At 44.9% G+C, this 14,400-nt stretch overlaps 5 protein-coding genes across 5 annotated transcripts; 2 read left to right on the top strand and 3 right to left on the bottom strand.

The window, feature by feature from the left end:
• Positions 1 to 252: 252 nt before the first annotated feature.
• On the bottom strand, positions 253 to 2,667 carry MGYG_01062 (hypothetical protein; the record flags this gene model as incomplete). Its single annotated transcript, XM_003176929.1, has 1 exon — positions 253 to 2,667. One exon carries the CDS (start codon positions 2,665 to 2,667, stop codon positions 253 to 255), a length of 2,415 nt encoding a protein of 804 aa, XP_003176977.1.
• A 465-nt stretch (positions 2,668 to 3,132) lies between these two features.
• Positions 3,133 to 4,156, bottom strand: MGYG_01061 (hypothetical protein; the record flags this gene model as incomplete). The annotated part of the gene is made up of 2 exons (XM_003176928.1): positions 3,133 to 3,697; positions 3,753 to 4,156. The coding sequence occupies 2 exons, from the start codon at positions 4,154 to 4,156 to the stop codon at positions 3,133 to 3,135; spliced, it is 969 nt and encodes a 322-aa protein (XP_003176976.1).
• Positions 4,157 to 5,082: 926 nt separating this feature from the next.
• Positions 5,083 to 7,025, bottom strand: MGYG_01060 (SirB protein; the record flags this gene model as incomplete). The annotated part of the gene is made up of 6 exons (XM_003176927.1): positions 5,083 to 5,495; positions 5,546 to 6,184; positions 6,235 to 6,309; positions 6,381 to 6,465; positions 6,535 to 6,669; positions 6,750 to 7,025. 6 exons carry the CDS (start codon positions 7,023 to 7,025, stop codon positions 5,083 to 5,085), a joined length of 1,623 nt encoding a protein of 540 aa, XP_003176975.1.
• Positions 7,026 to 8,377: 1,352 nt separating this feature from the next.
• Positions 8,378 to 9,977, top strand: MGYG_01059 (averantin oxidoreductase; the record flags this gene model as incomplete). Its single annotated transcript, XM_003176926.1, has 3 exons — positions 8,378 to 9,520; positions 9,580 to 9,749; positions 9,812 to 9,977. 3 exons carry the CDS (start codon positions 8,378 to 8,380, stop codon positions 9,975 to 9,977), a joined length of 1,479 nt encoding a protein of 492 aa, XP_003176974.1.
• Positions 9,978 to 10,689: 712 nt separating this feature from the next.
• On the top strand, positions 10,690 to 11,121 carry MGYG_01058 (hypothetical protein; the record flags this gene model as incomplete). The annotated part of the gene is made up of 1 exon (XM_003176925.1): positions 10,690 to 11,121. The coding sequence occupies one exon, from the start codon at positions 10,690 to 10,692 to the stop codon at positions 11,119 to 11,121; it is 432 nt and encodes a 143-aa protein (XP_003176973.1).
• Between the last annotated feature and the right edge of the window lie 3,279 nt (positions 11,122 to 14,400).

The following is a 14,400-nucleotide window of genomic DNA, read 5'->3' as shown; positions in this document are numbered from 1 at the left end:
GTTGAAATTTCTTTTAACAGTCTTAATCATTTTCAGTTTAACATACTTGTTAAAAGATAGATAGATCTACTTGTTGAGTTACTTTCTTCCTTGTATCAATTATGCTCCATACTAATCTTCGTAACTACGTTACCTGAGGGTATCTAAATGGCACGTGATACACGCAGAGCCCAAAAAACGTAGGTAGTCAGAAACGACGAATAAAATTGGCTAATAGTAGTAATACATAAAAAGAATTTACTCCGTACAGATCTAGGTATCATGATGGTTGATGTTTTTCTTGAGCAGTGTTTCATCAAACGGTTCTTGGTCAAGCATGTCTTGGTCGGGCTGTTGCTGGAGTGCCGCAAACCCAAATGCTAAATGGCACGAACGAAGGTAGAATGGCAGTAGTGCTGACTGAAGGGAGCCAAAAGACGAGTCAGTTTCTGGCAGGGAGCTCAGTTTCCGATCAGGCAGAGCATTTTGTGGTCGCCGTTCGTCATCATGGAGTCCCAGGGTTAAACTTATATCTGTCGTTTTCAAAGGAAGGTAAGGTCCCATGTCCCGTGTTCCAAAGGTGAGGCCAAGCTCCTTGTATATATATTTGGAGACGCCAGCTTCCGCAAGAGACTGCACCGGAGGGTAGACGCAAAACTCTCCAATGATGTATTCACCCTCTTGTGAGCTTTGTGCTGGTACACTTGGAGATAGTTTTCTGGATGGATCGAGAAGTTCGGTAATATGCTTGGGGATCGCAAGGGTACAAAATAAAGGCATCGAAGGTTGATTTCGAGTGAGAGGGAGGTTGACTTTGAAGGATTCAGCACATCGATTAAGGCTTGAATGAAACTCATTATCCGCTTCAGCAGAAATAAATGCGGCGCAACCCTGGTCGAAGAGATTGTAATAAAGTTTCCTGTTGAACCGGATATCCAGGGGGCTCTCAGGTAGCAGCATATCCACATCTCTACTGCTGATAATGGCGCTCACATTCCGGATTTTCGGGGTTGTCGATATGTCCTCACCGTCCTCCGGCGTGGCGACTTCCAACTCAAGCTCTAGCTCTGGTAGAAATGGCTGCTTCTTGTACGAGGGCAAAAGCCGGATACGAAAGCTGCTCTTATTAACGTTGCTTGCGGCAACTTCCAAAGAGTCCAAAAAAGGAAGAGTATTCGGTACTTCATTGATAAATACCCTTGGAATTTGCGAGCTTTCAATATTAGGGAAAGATACCTGTCCAGAATCTTGCGGAGGCTTGCCTTCGAACAAGCACTGTCCCACAGACGCAGTAATAACTTCGCGGGTGCACTGTGGACCAAGCAAGCTTTGCTTACTTAAATCTTCCTTATCAAACAGAAGATCTAGAAGCTTATGGAAAGGTTTTACGGACCCTTTCCCATATATAGAAGCCGGGGGCCTGCCAGGAATCCTCCCGCTGCTATCTCCCGATTTTATCCATCTAAACCATTCTTTTTGTCGATCCGGAAGATTCATGGAGTTCGGATAGGTCACAGGGTATAAATGTGCATTCTCAGAGCTGCTAAGATTTGTAAATAGCCCACCCATTTGATGGACAGAAGATACCGCTAGGTATAGTGTTTGCCGGGCACGGTGCGCATTAGACTCGGTGCCATGTAAGTAGTGGATACTTAACGCATCTTTATTCCAGCTGGTATCGAATGATACGTTGTATTCACTTTGCACCCAGGGGAGAAGAGTACTTTCCCAGTAGCTCAAGTCCGCAACGGCTTTTAGTTGTGCAACTGGGAGGCCAGTATCCATTGACCGGATATCAGAGGCCCATTCTTTAAGTTGCTGACTTGTCCCTATGCACGATTGCTTGCTGCCTGTTATTCGGATTAACCCAAGGTGCCGTGATACGTCAATGTTGACTTTGTGAGATTCAGCGAACATGTTTAGAAGCGGCATGGTTGGAAGAAGCAGCACTGACATTGGACTTGGATCCAAATAAACGTCGAGTTGCCCCTCTTCACCATCAATTGATAATTCCCAAGACTCCCTTAGTATTTTTTCTACCAATTTCTTCTTGGGTCCCATCTCTTTGAAGGCTAGGATCCGCGTTGTAATTCGACCTTGGGGTGCTGGGGCCTGATCTAAGTAAGTTGAGTTCCCAGCCCTCCATTCACTTGACTTTTCACATTCAGTATTTCGCTCGGAATTCTGGTAATATTGTCTTAATTGCTCAAAAGTGAATCCATCACCGAGCGTCTCGTGAAGATGCTCCCAGTCCTTGAGCGACAGACTATCACCTGGGTTATATAGAGAGCGAAGGTAAGCGAGATTCTTCTCCACCTCTTCAAGCTCAAATTCAACCCTTTCTTTATGCAGGTCCTTTAGTAACTCTGTCGGGCTTTTCCATGAACTCTTGTTGTTGGCGGCCTGCAAGACATCTCGGGGGCGACGAGGCTTATTATCCACTATGACCACATGTGCTGGTTTCCCTAAGACCTTGACATCCCCTAACTGTTGAATACGGTGGGGGGAGCCGGCCGATTGAGTCGGGCTTTCTGTTGATGCCGGAGCCGGGTCATCGTCAGTTGCTTGACGAATGTGTTTGGTGGAATGGGCTTTGTGTAAGGAAGAATTCGAGGGTCGTTTCCGAGGGCTTGAAAATTTTCGGCATCTTACGTAGCCTGTGACATGTGCGCCCCTTTTCCAAAACATATGTATAGTGTGCAAGTCGATTGAGCAGGAGGCTACATGTTAGATGCAAGACTTTTGGAGGACGAGAGCTCTATCAGAAGTGAAAATAAAAATAAGGTTTCTCTCCCAGGTGCAGGTAACCGGGAATTTCATTATTCCGTAATTAAGTTATAATTAAGGTTTGGGGAAGGAAGTCTATTTTTAGGACACCACAGCTAAGACTGAATGTCTAGATGCTATATGGAAAAAGCAGATAAGTAGACAAAGAGGCTAAAATACTGTAATGCAACCGGAATACAGAGGCTAAGTTATATTGTATAGCCACATTGCGCTTCTCATAAAGAATACACCAATACACTCATTATGTATTGAGAATAAGAGCTCCCCCATTAGAACTCATACCCTAGTAATCCACACAGCAAACAGAAGCCATGTTCGCAGACGTTAGATAGATGCGATACTTTCGACCGCCTTCCTTTAGATCTGCTACTGTGGGTCTTCTTTAGCCCATGGAATCTCCCAGCTTCTTAGGTCTTCCCTGTAATCAAACTCTGTAAATGTCTTTCTCTTTCGTCTTTTCCCCCCAGACCTCTCGAAAGCACTTGTTTCGTTCCTTTCTTTTCCGGCTGCTCCGAATGAAAAGTCCGAGTGTCTGCTATCGCTTCGCGAGTGGGTAGTAAAGGGATCCTTAATCCTCGGGATATGGTCAGGAGAATTCTTGCTATCGCGAATGGTTCGATGTGAGCCTGTGTCACTGAGCGAATCATTATCATTTCCCTCAAATTCATCCTCCGCCTTGAGTCGTGGGTAGTTTTGGGGGAATCCATCTCCACCAGCAAAGATGTTTTCTATAAGTTGATCCGGGGGTAATTCATCGGGGAGAGTCGCCCAAGCTGCCGCTAAAGTGGAGCGATACATATCTTGAAGATCACTGTATTCGCGACCTCTGTTATTTATTGAAGGAATGTGGCCATCATTGTTTATTTCGCCATGCTCAGTGGACATCACACCAGCAATGCCGGAAAATACTGTAGCGGGCTTAAGTGGTGGCCTATAACTGCTTCTTTAGCTCCTTTAAATATCAGCTGGAAATGAGTAAAACTTACGCAATAAAGTTGCTGTCTCCTTCAATTTGAGATATTGCGATACCAACTTTGACGGTAGCATTAATCTTGCTATTCTGCATCAGATATCGCCTCATAATTCCTTCATCACTTTCTGTCTTATCCACATATTCTGCAAGGTTCAGCTTAATATTTCCTAGTGGTACTCTGTCGGCCCGATTTCCTGCTGTAAACTCTTGGAAGATGTCAAGCTGAAGGTCACAGTCTTGCAGCATCTGATTCCGATCAACTGTTAGTCTAACAACCGTTAATTTCTCATAATCCCAGGATGCCCTGTGATCATGAAGCAAGGCTTTTTCGGTGTGGCCATTGTGATCAGCGGAAGCCGACGTTGGTAGCTGCCATTTGACGTATGCAGTACCAACGACCAAGGGAACATTGATCATATCAATTATCTGTAGCGTGTATTAATAATCTCTACATCCAGGGAAGCCAGGCATACATACACGTAAGCTCAGGGTAAATCTGGGCTAAGATGTTATCAAAGTAAGCAGTGAACCAGAGTAGAGGAGCGTAGGATCGCTGGGTATTTCATACTCTCCTGCTCTTGGGAACTGTCCAGCGGGAAGGTAACAGTTAGCAACTTTACCCATAAACAGTATGTCTCCGAGTAGTCACTCCCAAATGTTTGTTAACATCCCAACCTACGGGGTAGTGAAGGAAAGAAGTGCTCACCGAAAGCTTGCATTCTGATAACGATTTTCCCTCTAAGAGTACCACCAGTGTGGTTGTAGAGTTTTATTTCACTAGAGCTATCGCAAGTTTTGGGAGGCTAAGTATAAGTAACAACCTAATGCCTTTTATTGAAAAGATATTTACTTGTTCTTTGCCTCTCTTCACCGTGCTCAGTATCATTACTATCGAGGTTGGTTTATGCACAGACCCACACCATCAAACCCTCTATAGATGACTAATCTAGTAATTGGTTCACTTTAATACTGTCACATGACCCTTAGAATGTTTCAAAGTTTCGAGCTTCCTTGCAAATGCTTGGTAGATAACTTTATGTTTACTCCGTATATGGAGTACCCACTGGAATATGTAAAATAACCCTCGCCCACTTTCCGTGCCCAACCTCTGTTACCTCCCTCTTGAAGATTATGTGCTAATGTCGTCAAAATATTACCAATATCTACCCTAATTTTTGCTCCCTGCGTTAAAATCTCCATGGCGGGTAATTAGTTGAACTATTTGGATATATCTCTTGTCATTATTCCTAGGTTTATCCTGACCGCATTCTAACCTTGACATGGCCGGAATGATTGGCCGTATCAAGGTGATACAACTTTTGGCTGATGTGGTTCAGTAGGCCTTACTTACGGCTTCGTACATGAGCCGTCAAGTTTGTGTCCACCAATGACCATGTGTTTTCCAACAAAATATACCCCGGGAACTCTTGCTCATTTGATATAAACTCGATATCAAAATTCAAAAGAACTTTAGCCAAGAGAATTTCGCACACCTTCACACCGATAAACCGGCCAGGGCAGAGCCCAGTACCATAGCTAAACGCCAGGAATTTCTCTGAAGCTGTTGACGCACGCGTTGTGCAGGTATTGGTATGCGCATCATAAAACCGGTAACCGTCAAATCTCGTTGGGTCCGGGTAGTTCTTCGGATCCCCATGAACGCATTTCGTAGGTATTCCAATGCAAGTTCCCTTTGGAAGGTTCAGGTTTAGGGACTCGATTCTAAGCGGCTTATTCAACCTACGCGATACGCTTACTAGTAAGGAAGTTAGTCAATGCTTAACTCATAGTTGCGGATTTGATTACCTGAAATCGGTGCGTACAAACGCAAACTCTCGCGCATGAAACTTTCTAGCTTTGGTGTATGCGCTAGTATATTGGAGCTCCATCCTTCATGAGATTCCAACGAGCCTGAGATCTCCTCTCTCAAGACATCGATGTACTCGGGGTCTGCCATACAGCGAACAAACATAGCACTCAAGAGTGGAGTGACAGGGCCCCAGACTTCGTAGATATGGAATAATGTCTTCATAAAGAGGCTTTCAATGTCCTTCTTATCCGTCTTGGGATTCTTGACCTTCGAAAGGAGGCCCTCTTTGAGAGCTTGCTTTAAAAAGATAGTCAACATACTCATGTCTTCGCCAGTTGGCTCTCCAAGTCGCAGAAGCTGAACACGGCGTTTGATTTCTGGGACGACCTTCTTCCTAATAACCGAGATATTCGAGCGAAATTTACGGTGAATAGGGGACAATCTCCAGAGAAATGGGAATAAGATTTTCGGCCAGCGAGCAAATTCATTTATAACCTCTTCGATTCCCAACACATGAGAAGTTATATGTTGCATGAGAACGGGGTCTCGCGAGAAACCCGGCCCAAGGACCAAGGACGTCGCATAGTGCATCATCAGATTACTGACAAATTCTATTGGGTTGAACTTGGTCCATTCTAAATGATGTTAGACATCTATTTGGACATATCTGTTTGTGAATAGATACCTTTGCTACTTGGATTGCCAAAAAACGGGTGTAGGAACTCGTCTGCATCCGCTAGTATGAGGGAATGAACGTGATCTAGAAATCAGTTTTGATTAGTTAATAAGCGTATATTCCTTTCAGCGGGTAGCAAAGGTAAGTGTACTTGCCAGTGTGTTTCTTCTGGTTGTATGCCAAAATTGCGTTGATGTGTGTTTGGCAGTCAACATTGGTATGATACCCAATAGCTGACGCCTATAAAAGCGTTAGTAGTGGACAATAAAAGCTACAGCGCATAACAGGATATGAAAGAGGACTTGGTACATTTTCGACATAGTTCATAAAACTTAGGTGGTCGGCCGGAAGATTGCACCATTCTTTCATGGATTCCAATGGGAGCATCAGCATCCAGTAGTCAAGGTCGGCCTTTATCGCAAATGGTTTTCCTTGTTTGGTGCACTATAGGAACATTGAAGTATATATGATTAGTACATCATGTATCAATTTAGCCAACTAATTGCCTCAGTAGATTGACATACCTTGTAATAGGCGCGTTGAACGGCATCCTCCAACTCACGCCCACTTAGCTGGCGTCTAAACCTCGCCCAAAGGAGGTTTTGGCTGGTTACACGATGGAGGTTTCTAACGGGCCAAGTTTGGAGGAGGTAATCCGCATGATCAATGAGGATAATAACCAAAGTCAAAATGAGTCCACAGAGAAAAAGCAGTTGAAGGAGTCCAAAAAGACTTAGATCATGGATATCTAGATGCCATATAGCCGTCACAGGTATCCAGCTTAAAGACTGGGAGGACATATTGACTAGATATAAAAACTAGCAATTTCAACAATGAAAGATGATTCAGGTGCTTCACAGAACTCGATTCAAAAGTTAACAGCGGGTGTGCTTTCGAGTCTTTATATCATGCCTATTCGTTATACGGCGTACCCCAAAATTTTGGCTAGCTATCCGCCGCACCTGAAATACATTTGATGCAGCTAGGTAACGCTCTTCTGCCATACTACTATTCAGTATTACCATTTCCCCCCCTCGCACGATGACCACAGGAATTGCTTCGCGTCCAAAGTTTTGGTCCCAGGCTCTTGCATCTGTGGCTGAAAGATCTGCTTCTTTCGGAATTCCACTTTCGTTGGTCATGGTATGGGGTTATCTCAAATTCGGGCTTCACATTTCGACTGGGAGCATTATTCAGTCAATGTAGTTATCGATGAGGACTATAGGTTGAAGTTGGGGCGGTGAAGCTCAACCACTATGAGAGTTTTGTACAGATTGTATGTCCCCCAAGGTAACCAACGCTGCGGATCACTGATATGCTGACAAGAATTGGAACAATGAGGAAGATATCCTGTAGTATTTATGCTATTTAGCTAACTACCTAAGTAGATAGTTAGCTACCGACAGCTGCTTGTATATTCTTTGAACTCACTTACTAGTGGGCAAAGGAAGCATGGCTTGTCTCAAAATTAACTCCCTTCAGAACCTCCTCCCTCTCTTTTCCTAGCAATACAGACTCCAAGTACTCCGTATAGACTGAGCCAGTCCGAAGAGCCAGTTCTGAGCTGGGAGAGCATTGGGGGGGGAGGGGGGGAGACGGGTACTCGGCATATCAAAAACGGTATCAAAAAAGAGATGGAAACAATAAGAGAGACGGGAAACAATAAGAGAGACGGGAAACAATAAGAGAGACGGAAACAATAGAATCATTTCAAGCCTTTTTTTTGGTAAGTTGTATGCAACAGAGATGTTTAAAATCCAACCAGCCACTAGATATACAATGGCCCACGCATCTTTTTCGCCTTTGCCCAGAGACTGCACTAGTTACTTCCGGCTCTTATTGGGCAGAAGCAAATGCGCCAAGTAGAGTGTTAATTTTAAGGTAAATACCCCTTCTTGAAGTGCATCGCCAGAGGAACATATAGAAAGGTCCCAAGAGTCATCTACTCTATGTAGAAATTAGATCTTAGGGCCCCAGATTTTTATTACATACCCTATTTCGTCAATTGTTTTGTTGGATAATATTCGCTATCATGGGCTTGTTAGAGTGCCTGGTACTTCCGATTCTGACCGTATGACTATTATTCCTTAGCTTTACTTCTTTGCTGTTTGGGGGAAGTTTCACAGGACTATGATGGCTAATACTAAGAAAAATGCCACAGTGGCTAGGGTATCATGTCGCACTGGCTGTTTATAACATTTTCCTTCACCCCTTACGCAGTTACCCAGGTCCCATTCTAGATTCTGCGACTCAGCTCATATACTCATATCATATGGTGAAAGGTGACAGCGCTAAATACATAGCAACACTTCACGAACGTTATGGCGATGTCGTCCGTGTTGGCCCTAGAGAGTTGTCATACATTAGCCCTTCAGCGAACCGAACCATATTTGCTGGAAAACAGAATGAAAACTCTGTATATGAAAAGAATCCTGTCATATGGCTTCTAGGGTCCACTGAGCCAGTCACCAATGTTTTCTTCGCACCGCTCCACGACAATATTCGGTACCGCAAGCTTATTACACCCGCATTATCCGAAAATGCACTTCGCGAGCAAGAGCCGGTTATTCAAAATCTCATTGATGGGCTAATCAACGGCCTTCGCAACCGCACCGGGCAAGCTCAATTTCCAGATTCTCAAGGGATTGTCAATATAGCTGCATGGTATAATTTTGCCGTTTTCGATATCCTAACGCGCCTTTCTTTTGGTGAAGAACAAGGTTGTCTTAAGCGTGGTGATTATGACCCTTGGCTCCAGGCACTCTATGAAGGGCTCCTGATGTCACACTTTGTGCAAGCTGCGCATCGACTAAAACCTTATCACGTTATATTGGAGTGGTGTATCCCTTCAGGCCTAAGCAAAGTTCATAATCCAAAGGCAGCCGAATATTACCCCAGGAAGCTGAAGGAATATCGAGACAAGCAAGGAAATGTTAAGCCAGTTACCACTCGCCCGGAATTTGCGTCATTCTTCCAGGAAGGCTTATCCAATGAGGAACTGGAGGATAACGTTAATATTCTTGTCGCTGCGGGAGCTGACAGCACCATCACCACACTTTCATCCTTGACTTATTATCTCACCCATAACAGACACTGTTATGATATGCTGAAGAGTGAAATTAAGAGCACTTTTCAAGCAGAACATGAGATTACTCTTGCGGCCACTAGGCGCTTGGACTACCTTGGAGCTGTCATCAGAGAAACCTTACGCATACACCCTCCGGTGCCTGTTGGCCTTCACCGTGTGGCCCCAAAAAATGGGGCGGTAATTGATGGGCGACCGGTTCCTGGCGGGGTATGTGAAATTCCTCACCCTCATTTTAGATGTCCACATCTAACCCTGGGACTTCATAGACTTGGGTATCGATAGCAAACCTAGCTGCCAGTCGTTCGCCTAAATATTGGCGTGACCCCGAACGGTTTATTCCCGAGAGGTGGCTTGGAGAAGATTCAAAATTTGCTAGCGATAACCGCCAGGCCTTTACTCCTTTCTCCATCGGACAGCGCAGTTGCATTGGAATGACGTAAGAAACCCAGGTTTCCCTTCAAAAATTACAGACAAAGCTGACTGCATCTCTCAAAAAAGGTTCTCGAATGCTATTCTGCGTCTTGTAATAGCCAGGCTGTTCTGGAACTTCGACCTTGAGGCTGAACCTAACAATATTGACCCGCACGACACCCCTGAGTACGCGGTCTGGGAGGCCAAGCCCCTTTGGTTGAAGGTTTCCCCCGCCAGTTCTGAGAAAGTGTAGTTAATCATTGTTGTCTAACTCACCAGCTACTCTGTTCGTCCCATTCTTGCGGCGATTTCGGGCATTTGAAAGATTGTGGCTACCTAACTTTGATTATTCCCAAGAAGACTTGAGGCTGTTGCTCCCAATTTAAGAATAGTTAGAAGACATTTATTCAGGTATAGAAATATTGAAACTAGAATGAGCTTACTGCATATTTACTGAAGCCACCGTTAGGCCTTTATTTAGCCGGGGATAATTTGTAATTGGTTGGTGAGTTGCGTTTCGTAGCATGCTAAGGCGGATGAGTGTGAATCAACCTCTCAATACGCCTTACATGTAGTCAGCAATCTTCAACCGGGCATAACTAGAAAGGTATCTCATAAATGATAGTCGGTCTTCTGGGGATAATGTAGCTTGTAGCAGCTGCTAGCTCCATACAGTGGCAGTTTTATGATGCCGAATGATAGCGCCAAGGTGCAACATCATGAAGTATTGTGGTCATGACACAGAAAAAGGGACGTTGAAGTAAGCGGATGGGGACCAAAATATTATCTCAATCACATGACATGGCCAAGACCCTAAAGCGTGTTAAAAGTCGACAACCCCTGTTCAAAGTCTGCTTAGTAATGTTGGCAGTTCAAGTTGACTCGGTAGTTTGAATCGACGTCAATCGCTTGTCAATCTCTCGTCTATATCTGCATAACCTTCAGCTGAACACAAGTAAGGCAACATGATGGAGACAGATAAACTACCCCTTTCCCCTCCGCCGGAACCCAAGCCGTCGAACTCAGACACGAATGAACTCGTTAGCCTAGACTCACCACTGCGGACGACGCCTATTCACGCGCTACTACCTGATGTCCGGGTGCCTTCTGATCCCTTACCAAGTCACCGATACCATCCCGTTACGTGTGCACCACTAGATGTAGTTGAATTTCAAGCCGAGCTTCAACAACTACGAAAGCAATATACGACCTCCGTTGCGGCACGTAAGGGGCAAGAAGAGGCGGCTAAGGAAGTGAAGAAAAGGATTGATGAAGCGAAGGAGAAGACGGAGCAAATTCAAAAAACCATGCAGAGGAAAACTGAGGAACGTGAGATGGAGAGGAAGGTGTTTTTGAAGATAAAGAAGGAAAAAGAGGAGAAGATGCAGGGTGTATGATGCATGGGAGATAGATGGTGTCTTTGATCGACTGCTATCCATTCCCTGATAAAAGCCCACCTGCTACTCTATACCGGTTATCTAAAGAAGACCGCCCAAAGCGTGGTACTCACCGAAGAGTAGCATCACAAGTCGGTGTTACCTCTTAATCGCCGGGGATCAAGGCGATATTGATTGCCCCAAAGTCCAGAAGCCCTCATTATGGCGATAACCGCTATTTTTGGTAGCGCAAACAAAGTCCCACCTATGCTATGCAGCTAAGGGCCAATATATCAGACTCACGACTCCCGCTCTGCTGGCGCAATCATGTTGCCCTCCCCTACCTTGTTACTCGATTGGCCGCTTATGGAAGCTACCCTTGTATTGACATTCCAAGAGATGGACACCACAGGGGATCTTTTGATTCATATCGGGGAAGTAATATAACTGCTATTTATGTTCGGATATTGAACATGATACCTAATTGCGTCATGCTAGAAGGCTGGGATGTTTGCACTCAAATAACAGTGCCCTTTGAGATAAAAACAAGAGAGGAGAAATCAATATCTCGAGCAATGGCAGTTACCACAAACTACTCCAGTCTGCTAGATTTCCTTAGCTCTTCTCTATCTAGAAACGTAAATACGATACTATGCGGAAGAACGAAGCATTAATGTATTTTATGCATTTATCGTACGACCGGCATTATCTTGACATATATCGCCGAGTACTCGCATTTTTCCTGTTTTGAGTCATTTAAATATCGGAAGCCTTTTCCTGTTGCACAAATGATAATTTAATCTATAGGGAAGAGTGGGCAAGCAGGCTGCAATTTAAAAACATCGAAAAAGAAAAGAGTGAAAATGGGCGTGCGGAGTTTCAGGCTAAGGAGAAGAATAAAAGCTTCGACCACCAAGGAGACCGTGCAACCGATCAAAAACGACGTGATGTGAACACTGAAGAAACAAACTGCAAACAATAACAAGGATGCAAGCCAAAATAAACAAATATGGTGAAAGTGGGATCCTTTCACGCGCGTGTCTCGCGCCTACGTCGCGCTACTCATAAATGGGCCCCAAACAGGCGGTGCATATGCATACTATGTTTCAAGTTGATATCCCCTGTCAGTGAGTCATCGTCGACTAGTTCTAGATGTAAGCCGAAAGAAGGACTCAAACGACAAACATCCTCGTTGATGGGAAGAAGATCCGTATAGATATCGGGAGTATGTAGATCAAAAGTCTTTTCTTTGGCCGCGGGGGTGCATCGACGTTTTGTTTCAGAATCTAGGATGTCTCTCTTGAAACCGAGCACGGCCTCTGGGGATCTTTCAATAGCCGACGAATCAGACGCTGGACGAAGGATCCTAGAGGGGAGGACACGACTTTAATATGAAACAATTCCGAAGGCTCGGAAAGGCTACTCGACTCTTGGTTTCAGAGTTCCACGTCAACATGCCACTCTCTCGCAAGAATGATTCGGACTTCTCTTCTACCAACAAGCAAGTCCCGCCCAAAAGGCGTCCGTAGCTACGGGGTTAACTTAGTTGCTGTGCTGCAATAAAAGTATGATTCCCAACAACTCGCTTATATCTGATCTGGTTTGGTTGATGGACATAACAACCAACATACGTAATTCTTCCCACATGACCACGGCCGGCCAGGAGCCCATGGCCAGTATTCTACATCATGCAAGCACCAAACGAAACGGGCTGGAGGGATAAGGGTCCTTATGCAGCGGCTAAGTGTTTGCCTATCTGGGCTGGCAGGCCGGTCAGCTCTTCCATCAACTTGTTCGCTTTCACTGCCCCGCCAACGGTCGATGACGTCTTTTGACAAATTCTTCACGGCCCAAGCCGCCTAAAGCAAAGTCTGAAAGAAGTCATCAGCAGGGCGTCTCTGCCTGAAACTCTTTAGCCGGGGATCGTGGCACCAAAAAAATAGTCGGTGAAGATGGAGAACGCAGTTGTCGTTTACCTCTTGATGCTTTTCGCTGACGTTGGCATCAAAAAATACATAACTTACCCATGTTACCAAAATTACCAAAGTTACCGCACCTTGGCATCATAGCACAGCCACACGCTGACACATAACGCATCTTAAAATACAGGCAGTAATGTTATACTTCCATACGCCTTTTGTGGCGCGGTCAAAGGTATCATCCCCAGCGTCAAAAAAGCTGCATTGCAACCGCGGACGGCACAACCGGACAAGTCCGTCGCATCGATCAGCAGCAGCCCAGGTATACCGTCGTCTCTTAAGGCGGTCATTAGCAAGGGAAATACTACGATACTACTGGAGCGATCGATATCACATGTCCTCATGACGTCAGGAATCAAAGAAATTTCATAGACAAGCACAACCATCTCAGCTGAGCATGGGAGGCGCTTGAGTCGACATGCGATAGTACAGAAGTCAATCAGGCGGATATCCGGCAAAGCAGGATAGAGCACATCGGAGGAGAGGCGGGTGTTATCGCGTATGCGCAGACTGCCGAGCTGAGCGCATCGCGTAATGGTTATTTCTTCTGATGTCTTTGGCGCTGGAGCGTTTGCTTGCCACCCCATAGCCCTGACTTTGTGTGTGTATAGTTTTGCATCAAAAAATGTACCCGTACCTCGCAAAAACCAAAAGGCTTTTCTCGGCTAACCGGGTGCCTACGTATACATAAACATTATATCTAATAGTTTAAAGCATTGACACTTTGGATCTTCGGTATGGAGAGGCACCTTCATTCCCAAAGGGGAAGCTGAAGCAGGCGCGATGTAATGTAATTTGTCAAGGCACCTTTTCTGTGGACAGTATGAAATATGAGAGAGGGAAGCGGCAGTGGCCGGTCACAAGGCGTTTTTCCTTCTCCTTCTCCTCAAAATTCGCAGTTGATGCAGGTCGCTGAAAAATTAATTGTGCAACAGATAATGCATAACACCTAAGTGGTTATTAATGCAAAGAGACCAGACATGCGTATATATGGGTGGTTGGTATATATTGTGATATGCAGAGTCACATGGAAATACTAGGGAGAAACAGTAAGCGTGTAAATAAAGTAACTACTAACTAGTTGGATAGTTGGATAAACATAGGGTGTTTGAGAAGTTGATAGATGTGACCAGTAAGAACTTCAAGACGTCTAGATCAAATTGTCCCGAGCACGACAACCACCAAACTACGAAGTACCTATGCACGCCCACACATTTCTTTATTGTCGCTGGCTACTTACGCAGAGGGAGAAAGGATTCCTTTTTATAATTTTGGTTTTCCAGAAAGTCTCGAATGACTGATCAATCAAAGTGCCTATCCA

The sequence above is a fragment of the Nannizzia gypsea genome, genomic scaffold (genome assembly GCF_000150975.2).
Source record: "Nannizzia gypsea CBS 118893 supercont1.1 genomic scaffold, whole genome shotgun sequence".
In the NCBI taxonomy this organism is placed as follows: Eukaryota; Fungi; Ascomycota; class Eurotiomycetes; order Onygenales; family Arthrodermataceae; genus Nannizzia; species Nannizzia gypsea.
The sequence above is the reverse complement of the archived record's forward strand: the minus strand, read 5'-3'. Positions and strand labels throughout refer to the sequence as shown.